Source organism: Schistocerca nitens, chromosome 11, assembly GCF_023898315.1.
Source record: "Schistocerca nitens isolate TAMUIC-IGC-003100 chromosome 11, iqSchNite1.1, whole genome shotgun sequence".
In the NCBI taxonomy this organism is placed as follows: domain Eukaryota; kingdom Metazoa; phylum Arthropoda; class Insecta; order Orthoptera; family Acrididae; genus Schistocerca; species Schistocerca nitens.
In genome coordinates, this window is record NC_064624.1 from 120475085 (window position 1) to 120488267 (window position 13183).

A 13183-nucleotide genomic window follows, 5' to 3' on the forward strand; every position below is an offset into this window, starting at 1 on the left:
AATCACGTGGAGTCAGTCTGGCAAAGACTGGTAAAGAAAAAAATAAAAGGCGTTTCGGAGCTCACCGTGCTATGCTGAATAACTACCTGGCGGAATTTCTCTGGCGTCAACGTTTTGGGGGAAATCCATCCCACAATTTCATTGAGCATGTTCGAAAAATCTATCCCAATGCTGCAAATTAACTTGAGGTAGCTCTTTTTATCTAGTCTGTCATTCGAGCTTTAATGTACACTCCTGGAAATGGAAAAAAGAACACATTGACACCGGTGTGTCAGACCTACCATACTTGCTCCGGACACTGCGAGAGGGCTGTACAAGCAATGATCACACGCACGGCACAGCGGACACACCAGGAACCGCGGTGTTGGCCGTCGAATGGCGCTAGCTGCGCAGCATTTGTGCACCGCCGCCGTCAGTGTCAGCCAGTTTGCCGTGGCATACGAAGCTCCATCGCAGTCTTTAACACTGGTAGCATGCCGCGACAGCGTGGACGTGAACCGTATGTGCAGTTGACGGACTTTGAGCGAGGGCGTATAGTGGGCATGCGGGAGGCCGGGTGGACGTACCGCCGAATTGCTCAACACGTGGGGCGTGAGGTCTCCACAGTACATCGATGTTGTCGCCAGTGGTCGGCGGAAGGTGCACGTGCCCGTCGACCTGGGACCGGACCGCAGCGACGCACGGATGCACGCCAAGACCGTAGGATCCTACGCAGTGCCATAGGGGACCGCACCGCCACTTCCCAGCAAATTAGGGACACTGTTGCTCCTGGGGTATCGGCGAGGACCATTCGCAACCGTCTCCATGAAGCTGGGCTACGGTCCCGCACACCGTTAGGCCGTCTTCCGCTCACGCCCCAACATCGTGCAGCCCGCCTCCAGTGGTGTCGCGACAGGCGTGAATGGAGGGACGAATGGAGACGTGTCGTCTTCAGCGATGAGAGTCGCTTCTGCCTCGGTGCCAATGATGGTCGTATGCGTGTTTGGCGCCGTGCAGGTGAGCGCCACAATCAGGACTGCATACGACCGAGGCACACAGGGCCAACACCCGGCATCATGGTGTGGGGAGCGATCTCCTACACTGGCCGTACACCACTGGTGATCGTCGAGGGGACACTGAATAGTGCACGGTACATCCAAACCGTCATCGAACCCATCGTTCTACCATTCCTAGACCGGCAAGGGAACTTGCTGTTCCAACAGGACAATGCACGTCCGCATGTATCCCGTGCCACCCAACGTGCTCTAGAAGGTGTAAGTCAACTACCCTGGCCAGCAAGATCTCCGGATCTGTCCCCCATTGAGCATGTTTGGGACTGGATGAAGCGTCGTCTCACGCGGTCTGCACGTCCGGCACGAACGCTGGTCCAACTGAGGCGCCAGGTGGAAATGGCATGGCAAGCCGTTCCACAGGACTACATCCAGCATCTCTACGATCGTCTCCATGGGAGAATAGCAGCCTGCATTGCTGCGAAAGGTGGATATACACTGTACTAGTGCCGACATTGTGCATGCTCTGTTGCCTGTGTCTATGTGCCTGTGGTTCTGTCAGTGTGATCATGTGATGTATCTGACCCCAGGAATGTGTCAATAAAGTTTCCCCTTCCTGGGACAATGAATTCACGGTGTTCTTATTTCAATTTCCAGGAGTGTATATCTGTGCAAAATAGACAAATATGAACTTTTGAGAAAATTTTGTTATTAATTCCATCTTTTTTGCAAAAAAAAAGTTTTTGAAATTCCGTGCATACATATGCAATACATCATATTTTTAAAAAAAAATATTTGGAGACAGTTAATTGATCTTCTTTTTTGCATCCATGGCAAGCTTACAACACCATTAGTAACTTGGGCTACAATTATCTGACTGTTAATCATTCGCTTTATTTTGTAGATCCCTTTACAAACGCAACCACAAATCACGTGGAGTCAGTCTGGCAAAGACTGGTAAAGAAAAAAATAAAAGGCGTTTCGGAAGTCACCGCGCTATGCTGAATAACTACCTGGCGGAATTTCTGTGGCGTCAACGTTTTGGGGGAAATCCATCCCACAGTTTCATTGAGCATGTTCGAAAAATCTATCCCAATGCTGCAAATTAACTTGAGGTAGCTGTTTTTATTCGAGCTTTAACGTATATCTGTGCAAAATTAACAAATATGATTTTTTGAGAAAATTTTGTTAGTAATTCCACGTTTTTTGCAAAAAAAAAAGTTCTTGAATTTCCGTGCATACATATGCAATACATCATTTTCGATAAAAAAAATTTTGAGACAGTTAATTGACCTTTTTTTGCATCCATACGAAAATAAGTAGTTTTTCGGTGACGAGCGCATCAGATATGAATGTAACATACAATTTTTCAAATAAAAAATTTTTTGGTATACCGCGCATGTGTGTGCTTATATCTTCAGAAATACGCGTTTCCTTCAAAAAATAGGTACTTTTCTCGTGATCAGCGCATGTACCCCCTAAACTGCGTAAGTGCCGACAATCTTCACTGAATATATCAATGAATTTAAACAATTTCAAATCTACATCTACATCTATACTCCGCGAGCCACCTTACGGTGTGTGGCGGAGGGTACTTATTGTACCACTATCTGATCCCCCCTTCCCTGTTCCATTCACGAATTGTGCGTGGGAAGAACGACTGCTTGTAAGTCTCCGTATTTGCTCTAATTTCTCGGATCTTTTCGTTGTGATCATTACGCGAGATATATGTGGGCGTTAGTAATATGTTGCCCATCTCTTCCCGGAATGTGCTCTCTCGTAATTTCGATAATAAACCTCTCCGTATTGCGTAACGCCTTTCTTGAAGTGTCCGCCACTGGAGCTTGTTCAGCATCTCCGTAACGCTCTCGCGCTGACTAAATGTCCCCATGACGAATCGCGCTGCTTTTCGCTGGATCGTGTCTATCTCTTCTATTAATCCAACCTGGTAAGGGTCCCATACTGATGAGCAATACTCAAGAATCGGACGAACAAGCGTTTTGTAAGCTACTTCTTTCGTCGATGAGTCACATTTTCTTAGAATTCTTCCTATGAATCTCAACCTGGCGCCTGCTTTTCCCACTATTTGTTTTATGTGATCATTCCACTTCAGATCGCTCCGGATAGTAACTCCTAAGTATTTTACGGTCGTTACCGCTTCCAATGATTTACCACCTATGGCATAATCGTACTGGAATGGATTTCTGCCCCTATGTATGCGCATTATATTACATTTATCTACGTTTAGGGAAAGCTGCCAGCTGTCGCACCATTCATTAATCCTCTGCAGGTCTTCCTGGAGTACGTACGAGTCTTCTGATGTTGCTACTTTCTTGTAGACAACCGTGTCATCTGCAAATAGCCTCACGGAGCTACCGATGTTGTCAACTAAGTCATTTATGTATATTGTAAACAATAAAGGTCCTATCACGCTTCCTTGCGGTACTCCCGAAATTACCTCTACATCTGCAGATTTTGAACCGTTAAGAATGACATGTTGTGTTCTTTCTTCTAGGAAATCCTGAATCCAATCACAAACCTGGTCCGATATTCCGTTACGAATAACATTTCTGTGATCTCAGTGTGCTACGCCGGCTTTTGTTACGAGTCTGTAGACCCGCTAAATACGCTGTCACCCGCTAACTACACTCCTGGAAATTGAAATAAGAACACCGTGAATTCATTGTCCCAGGAAGGGGAAACTTTATTGACACACTCCTGGGGTCAGATACATCACATGATCACACTGACAGAACCACAGGCACATAGACACAGGCAACAGAGCATGCACAATGTCGGCACTAGTACAGTGTATATCCACCTTTCGCAGCAATGCAGGCTGCTATTCTCCCATGGAGACGATCGTAGAGATGCTGGATGTAGTCCTGTGGAACGGCTTGCCATGCCATTTCCACCTGGCGCCCCAGTTGGACCAGCGTTCGTGCTGGACGTGCAGACCGCGTGAGACGACGCTTCATCCAGTCCCAAACATGCTCAATGGAGGACAGATCCGGAGATCTTGCTGGCCAGGGTAGTTGACTTACACCTTCTAGAGCACGTTGGGTGGCACGGGATACATGCGGACGTGCATTGTCCTGTTGGAACAGCAAGTTCCCTTGCCGGTCTAGGAATGGTAGAACGATGGGGTCGATGACGGTTTGGATGTACCGTGCACTATTCAGTGTCCCCTCGACGATCACCAGTGGTGTACGGCCAGTGTAGCAGATCGCTCCCCACACCATGATGCCGGGTGTTGGCCCTGTGTGCCTCGGTCGTATGCAGTCCTGATTGTGGCGCTCACCTGCACGGCGCCAAACACGCATACGACCATCATTGGCACCGAGGCAGAAGCGACTCTCATCGCTGAAGACGACACGTCTCCATTCGTCCCTCCATTCGCGCCTGTCGCGACACCACTGGAGGCGGGCTGCACGATGTTGGGGCGTGAGCGGAAGACGGCCTAACGGTGTGCGGGACCGTAGCCCAGCTTCACGGAGACGGTTGCGAATGTTCCTCGCCGATACCCCAGGAGCAACAGTGTCCCTAATTTGGTGGGAAGTGGCGGTGCGGTCCCCTACGGCACTGCGTAGGATCCTACGGTCTTGGCGTGCATCCGTGCGTCGCTGCGATCCGGTCCCAGGTCGACGGGCACGTGCACCTTCCGCCGACCACTGGCGACAACATCGATGTACTGTGGAGACCTCACGCCCCACGTGTTGAGCAATTCGGCGGTACGTCCACCCGGCCTCCCGCATGCCCACTATACGCCCTCGCTCAAAGTCCGTCAACTGCACATACGGTTCACGTCCACGCTGTCGCGGCATGCTACCAGTGTTAAAGACTGCGATGGAGCTCCGTATGCCACGGCAAACTGGCTGACACTGACGGCGGCGGTGCACAAATGCTGCGCAGCTAGCGCCATTCGACGGCCAACACCGCGGTTCCTGGTGTGTCCGCTGTGCCGTGCGTGTGATCATTGCTTGTACAGCCCTCTCGCAGTGTCCGGAGCAAGTATGGTGGGTCTGACACACCGGTGTCAATATGTTCTTTTTTCCATTTCCAGGAGTGTATGTCTGACTGAGTTGGCTGCGCTGAAAAACCTGTTAGCACCGATGGTCACGATTTTGAAACAGCTACTCCCATCACTCACCGTGTCGTAGCTCTTCATAAACCAGCGCGTCTCAAGCTTTCAATATTACCGACCCAATTTTCAATCATAAATTTTATCCCTTCCCGCCTTTCCTCATACGATAGGCAGTGTCCGCTACTGCGATATATTGTTTAAATGATTTCATACCACTTTAACACAAAGTATGTTAGGTCTCAAGGTACTGATATTTTACTTCGTAGAATTGTGCCACCACGGCTGCAAAATACTAACACGAATTCTATACAGACGAATGGAAAAACTGGTAGAAGCCAACCTCAGGGAAGATCAATTTGGATTCTGTAAAAATGTTGGAACACGTGAGGCAATACTGACCCTACGACTTATCTTAGAAAATAGATTAAGGAAAGACAAACCTACGTTTCTAGCATTTGTAGAGTTAGAGAAAGCTTTTGACAATGTTGACTCGAATACTCTCTTTCAAATTCTGAAGGTGGCAGGGGTAAAATACAGGGAGCGAAAGGCTATTTACAATTTGTACAGAAACCAGATGGCAGTTGTACGAGTCGAGGGGCATGAAAGGGAAGCAGTGGTTGGGAAGGGAGTGAGACATGGCTGTAGCCTATTTCCGATGTTATTCAATCTGTATATTGAGCAAGCAGTAAAGGAAACAAAAGAAAAATTCGGAGTTGGAATTAAAATCCACGGAGAAGAAATAAAAACTTTGAGGTTCGCCGATGACATTGTAATTCTGTCAGAGACAGCAAAGAACCTGGAAGATATATGGGAGATATAAAGATAAATCGAAAGTATGAAAGAAAATTGCGAAAGAAGCATTTCTACGAAGTCACGCTACTGTTACGCTAACATACCACGCTATTGGCAATCCCTTCGAAGACTTTAAATTTACAACTGCAATTTCACCTCACAGTATTTGTGACATACTAATGGAAACGTGTCATGCATTATTTAGTGTAGTCATTCATTATTTAGTGGATTATATTCGTATAAATAATGTACACACACATAAATATCTACATATACTTTTATTCATAACTTCGCATTAATTAATTTTCTTAATCTCCATTTGTTCTGTAGTTCACAGTATTCTGTGAGCAACAACTCATACGATTCATTCATAATGTTTCCGTTTTTGTGCACATCTGATGTAACATCCCGCTATTACCGCAAAAGTGATTGGATTTCGGTGTTCTGTAAGCAAAACACTCTTTCGCCTTATTTTGAACTGTAGTGCGCGAGAGTACGGTAAGGATTCTGTCAGTACTGTCTACAGGCGGGACAAGGTATTCACGCAGCGCAATATACTTGAAAAATTGTAGATGTGCTCAAAATTATTGCGCAATGTCTCAATGTAGCCCCCAAACGTAGAATATTATTGCACGTTCGGAAATGTTGCGCAACGCTATTGACCGCCTAGGGGTGCTCTACTGACACAAACAGTAATGTTTTCCATGTAGCAAGACATACATGTGCCCAGTTGGAAATACGGAAGCGTCCGATCCGCCCGTCTGCTTTGACCCATGACGTCACAAATATGGCGGAAACGACCATAAACCATGATTCCAATATGGCGCATATAAAGTCGTTACGTACACATTATGAGGACGAAAATACATCGAAAAACAAACACACACACGTCCCACGAAAAGCATAATGACTCTAACAGGACAAGTGCGGGAAATAGGGGGGGGGGGGGGTTTGGGTAGGGACAAACTAAATATAAACAAATTTAGACACCCACCCCCGTACAAAACCACGGAAAACGACGAAAAAAACCGACATCACAAAACTCCCCATATACCACTAAACACATCTGGAATCGGACACTTCCCCTGACCTATATAGCCCAACAACAGCTCCCGATCTCATAAATTGGGATCGAACACTTCCCTTGACCTGTTATCCTTACGACATCTCCACATACAGCCGTTCCTGGTCCGAGACGCCGAAACTTTAAGTAAGCCTCATTTCTTTCGGCATACTGAACACTTCACGACTTCACCCTAAAATCCGAATAGTTGAAGAAATTTTATTAGAGACAACGCACTGTCCCCCATCATAGCCGCCAACCGAAAACTGTTGACCCTGTCAGTCATATCCATACCTACCAAAGACATAAAAAAAGCAATTTACCAAAATTCACACACGACGCCAGATTCGCAAACTAAACCAAAAACATCACCTAACACACCACCAGAGAGCACCACCGAACGCATCCAAACGACACCTACAAACACGCCACTCTCACAAAGTAAATTCCGCGCCGTCGTGACGTCACACACCATAACAGCCTTACGTCACGGGTCAAAGCCGACGGGTGGGATCGGACGCTTCGGTTGACCCGTCCAGTTTGATATATCATTGTCAACACCGCTCACGTGCATCCCGAGAAGTGAACCGTCATTGGTACTGTCACCAATGAACCTAGCAACTCCAAAAACTATGGATTCGACACTAATATCGGTCGTTATGCAATATTTTTACGTGTCACGATTTTTGGTTTGCGTTGTTTTGGAGGAAGAGACCAAACATCGAGGTCATCGGTCTCATCGCATTAGGGAAGGACGGGGAAGAAAGTCGGCCGTGCCCTTTCAGAGGAACCATCCCGGCATTTGCCTGGAGCGATTTAGGGAAAGCACGAGGGTTTGAACCGTCGTCCTCCCGAATGCGAGTCCAGCGTGCTACCACTGCGCCACCTCGCTCGGTGTCACGATTTTTCGCCCCTAGGAATGTAGGAATGTATTATCCCCACAGTATTTTTATACAAATAGTGAATCACGTACACTCAAGATTGAATTAAAATTGCTCCATAAGTTCCTGATTTATGCTTATTTCTCACCCCATTTTCATCCCTTTCCCTGTGAGCGGTAGGAGGTCCTTACGCCCATAGCCCTTCTCTCCAGACAAGTGATATGTGTACCAAATGTGGTTGAAATCGCTATAGTGGTTGAGGAGATCTGGAACGAACATATAACAATTTCTATGAATACAGGTGCTTTACAAAAAACACGGAAATATTGCGAAAAATGCATGTTTTAACGTAAATGCTACCTAAGCCTGCAGTTTTCTCTGTTGTATTTGGCCACGAAAGGGGTCGACAGAAGCGTCCGATCCCACGCGTCGGCTTTGACCCGTGACGTAAGGGTGTTGTCGTGTGTGACGTCATGACGGCGCGGAGTTTGGTTTGAGTGTGGCTGTCTCCAGTTCTGTTTTATCTTATTTTATTTACTTTTCTGATCTGTTCGTTCTATCTCGTGAGGATTTTTTTTAAATTTAAAAACACTTATTACTTATTTTAATTATCTGTTTCCTCCAATTTCTGTTTTAGTTTATTATATTTATCTTTCTGATCTGTTCGTTCTATCCCGTGAGATTTTTTTAAAAAAAAGACAAAAAACACTAATCAGCTAATGAAGCATCTTTATCTTCTATGGGTTGCAGGGGTTACGACCCCTGGGGAGGTGGGTGGGTATTCATGCATGGCTGTCTTCACTTACACGTTGTAGCTACGCAAGGCGTCTAAATTTGTTTATATTTAGTTTGCCCCCCACCCAAAACACCCCATTTCCCGCGCTTGTCCCGTTAGTGTCATTAGGCTTCTTGTGGAAAGTGTGTGTGTTTGTTTTTGTTTCCGCCATATTTGTGACGTCATGGGTCAAAGCAGACGGGCGGGATCGGACGCTTCCGTATTTCCCACGAAAGGCATCTGTGCAGTCTTCAACAAGATTCATACGACATACAGGGAATGTGCGAAAACATCGGAACAGACAGCCTTTGGAAAGGACTGTGGAGGAAAACACGGTGACAACTGCTGCAAAACTGCTGAATGTCGCACTCGCGAACACTGTGAGCACCAAAACAACATGAAGAGATTTTCACTCTGCAGCGGAGTGTGCGCTGATATGAAACTTCCTGGCAGATTAAAACTGTGTGCCCGACCGAGATTCGAACTCGGGACCTTTGCCTTTCGCGGGCTGCGAGTGCCGGCCGCGAGTTGTGCTTCGGTAGCTTAGTTGGTAGAGCACTTGCCCGCGAAAGGCAAAGGGCCCGAGTTCGAATCTCGGTCGGGCACACAGTTTTAATCTGCCAGGAAGTTTCATATCAGCGCACACTCCGCTGCAGAGTGAAAATCTCATTCTGGAAACATCCCTCAGGCTGTGGCTAAGCCATGTCTCCGCAATATCCTTTCTTTCAGGAGTGCTAGTTCTGCAACATGAAGAGAGCTTCAGCAGCAGGGAATTCCAAGACCATTGATCAATGATGCAAATGCTCGCAGTGATAAAACGAGGTGACGAAGCCGTAAAGTCTGGGCTATGGAGCAATGGGCGAAAGTCATTTGGTCGGACGTTTCTCGTTTCACACGGTTTCCAACTTGTATCCGACTTTACATCCCAAAAATGAAACACGGCAGGTGTTCTGTGCTGATTGACGCAGCCATCTCGTGGTATTGCATGGGCTCCGTTGTTGCTCTTCAAGGTCGCATTACTGTCAAAGATTACGTGACCATATTGGCTAATCAGTTCTGTCCCGTGGTACTACGTTTGTTCCCGAATGTTGATGTGTTCCAAGACGACAGCTCCCCTATTCACACACCTTGATTGGTGCAGGACTGGTTTTATGAGCACGAGAATGAATTGTCACATCGGGACTGGCCACAAGTACCAAATCGCAATATTATTGAGCCTTTGTGATCTACTTTGGAGAGAAGGGTCCATGATCACTATGCGTCTCTGTCATCGTTCGTTGCCTTAACTTGTCACTATTTTAAAGGAAGAATAGTACAAGGCTTCCTTCGAAACCATGCAGATCCTGTATTTATCCATTCTGATACGACTGGAACCTATATTAAATACCGACGGGTTACGTACACGATACTTGTGTTTTTGGAGTTTCCACGTTTTGTCCAACCCGTATATTGATGGAGATATATCACACCATCTATGCGTGCGAACCACTAAAACGTCATTCTTACAACAATTAAGCAGATATTATCAAATATCAACTACTTATACGGTACTTTCCTTTCATCAAATTCCATAACAATTTTAAATAAACCATAATAATGAGTCTTATACTGTAAGATAAGAAGAATATAATAATTCCAATCCTAAAGAAAGCAGGTGTTGACAGATATGAAAATTACCGAACTATCAGTTTAATAAGTCACAGCTGCAAAATACTAACGCGAATTCTTTACAGACGAATGGAAAAACTGGTAGAAGCCGACCTCGAGGAAGATCAGTTTGGATTCCGTAGAAATATTGAAACACGTGAGGCAATACTGACCTTACGACTTATCTTAGAAGAAAGATTAAGGAAAGGCAAAACCTACATTCCAAGCGTTTGTACACTTACAGAAAGCCTTTGACAATGTTGACTGGAATACTCTCTTTCAAATTCTAAAGGTGGCAGGGTAAAATACAAGGAGCGAAAGGCTATTTACAATTTGTACAGAAACCAGATGGCAGTTATAAGAGTCGAGGGGCATGAAAGGGAAGCTGTGGTTGGGAAGGGAGAGAGACAGGGTTGTAGCCTCTCCACGATGTTATTCAATCTGTATATTGAGCAAGCAATAAAGGAAAGAAAAGAAAAATTCGGAGTAGATATTAAAATTCATGGAGAAGAAATAAAAACTATGAGGTTCGCCGATGACGTTGTAATTCTGTCAGAGACAGCAAAGGACTTGGAGAGCAGTTGAACGGAATAGACAGTGTCTTGAAAGAGGGATATAAGGTGAACATTAACAAAAGCAAAACGAGGGTAATGGAATGTAGACGAATTAAATTTGGTAATGCTGAAGGAATTAAATCAGGAAATAAGACACAAGGTAGTAGATCTCCTATATGGGGAGCAAAATAACTGATGATGGTCGATGTAGAGAGGATATAAAATGTAAATTGACAATGGCAAGGAAAGCGTTTCTGAAGAAGAGAAATTTGTTAAGGTCGAGTATAGATTTAAGTGTCAGGAAATCGTTTCTGAAAGTATTTGTATGGAGTGCAGCCATGTATGTACGTGAAACGTGGACGATAAATAGTTTGGACAAGAAGAGAATAGAAGCTTTCGAAATGTGGTGCTACAGAAGAATGCTGAAGATTGGATGGGTAGACCACATAACTAATGAGGAGGTATTGAATAGAATTGGGGAGAAGATAAATTTGTGGCACAACTTGGCTATAAGAAGGGATCGGTTCGTAGGACGTGTTCTGAGGCATCAAGGGATCACCAATTTAGTATTGGAGGGCAGCGTGGAGGGTAAAAATCGTAGAGGGAGACCAAGAGATCAATACACTAAGCAGATTCTGAAGGATGTAGGTTGCAGTAGGTACTGGGAAATGAAGAAGCATGCACAGGATAGAGTAGCGTGGAGAGCTGCATCAAACCAGTCTCAGGACTGAAGACCACAACAACAACAAAATACTGTAGGATCTCAGAAATTCCTAAGGACTACACGGGATGGCTATACAGCAGACAGGAAAAAAAAAAACAGAAAGGAATCCAAAACTGAAGCGTACTCACCCATAACGACTCCTTAAAAAGCGAACTCATCTTGCGGCGGCGAGAGCGCCTTTGGAATCGGTTGCCGATTTCGGATTTGATCATCGGTTCACACTATATTATCCTGCGCGAGCATTGTTGATCCATGCACTATGTCACGTTTAATCCGCCAACACTTATTCTTTCGTCGAGTAATCACACTTTTATCTCATTCAAACGGGATAAATTGCAGCTGATGTCTTCATTCACGCGCACACGCGTACAGGTTGTCACACTTGTTGATGGCACTGGACGCGACAATAAACAGCGACGTATTTCCAAAACACGCGATGGAACTTTTGACGTTTTTCGCGACGGGAGCGATAACCGTGTTTTACCCGCACGTTCCGCGCTGGACAGCGTACGCCGCGCTTCTGCGATGTTTGAAAGCTGAACGAGCCTTTAACGGGAGAGCGTTCGGCCTCAATTTGCTGTGAAAACAGGTAAGCGAGCGGCGTGTCTAGCTACGTCACGCCAATGCCGTGATAACGTCGCAGGCGCGGCGTCGGCCAGCAAAAATATCCGCTTGTGTATTGCTTCTGAGCCGTTACGGTGAGCTGACAAGCTGCTAATCAGCCAATTATTGCGTATACGCCGCGTTGCGTTGCTTCAAACAACCGCTGCACCATTCAAATTTCGTCTGCCAGAGATGGTAATTCGGCGAGGCGAGCAGTGCCATCTGTGGTTGACGTTGGAAAGTCCGCGCTGCGTCGTACCGGTTTGTGCTGCGCGTGCCATCTACTGGTAGAATGCGAGAACCATTGCCGAAGCTTCGGAACGTGTCGCATGAAATCGGCGGGAAACCGTCTACTTTAATTACGCATTCGTCTTTGGAAATTAGCAACCAGTCATGTTTATCGATAGATTTCTCTGCTTATGTTGCTGTTAATTACGAACATATCCATAATGCGAAAGCCAACTCGCACTTTTCTCGCATGACATCGTGACAGCCATGCGACAGAAGTAATGGCTTTCCACATCAATTGGTTTCGGTCATGCTCGACAAACAGAATGCGGAAAGTTGGGGTGAATAATTCAGACAATGTTGGAAGGGGAGATAACCTTAGCAATTGAGAAGGCTTAACATTCAACAAGCACAGATGGTACTTACTGCAGACGATGCTAGAGTTATATTAAATCCTATTGGAGACAAAGTATCAGAGGACGCTGTTAATTATGTTTTTCCACGCATTATTAAGTAGTTCAAAAATGGCTCAAATGGGACTTTACTGCTGAGGTCATCAGTCCCCTAGAACTTAGAACTACTTAAACCTAACTAACCTAAGGACATCACACACATCCATGTCCGAGGCAGGATTCGAACCTGCGACCGTAGCGGTCGCGCGGCTTGAGACTGTAGCGCCTAGAACCGCTCGGCCACCCCGGCCGACTTTTAAGTAGTTCTCTGAAAATGGACTCTCCCTAAATGTTGAGAAAGCACACTGTATTCAGTTAACGAATAGAGTCATACCAACAATAGATGTAGCATACGAACAGGATCCAGTAAATAGGGTACAACACTCCAAAT

At 45.8% G+C, this 13183-nt stretch overlaps 1 protein-coding gene across 1 annotated transcript in view; it reads right to left on the reverse strand.

Moving 5' to 3' along the window:
* LOC126213229 (nostrin) overlaps positions 1-12228 on the reverse strand; it is an 817565-nt gene extending 805337 nt beyond the window's left edge. Inside the window, exon 1 of the mRNA XM_049940878.1 lies at positions 11638-12228. Within this exon, the coding sequence (XP_049796835.1) occupies positions 11638-11721 (84 nt within the window). The 5' untranslated portion in view covers positions 11722-12228. The remainder of the gene's footprint in view (positions 1-11637) is intronic.
* Between the last annotated feature and the right edge of the window lie 955 nt (positions 12229-13183).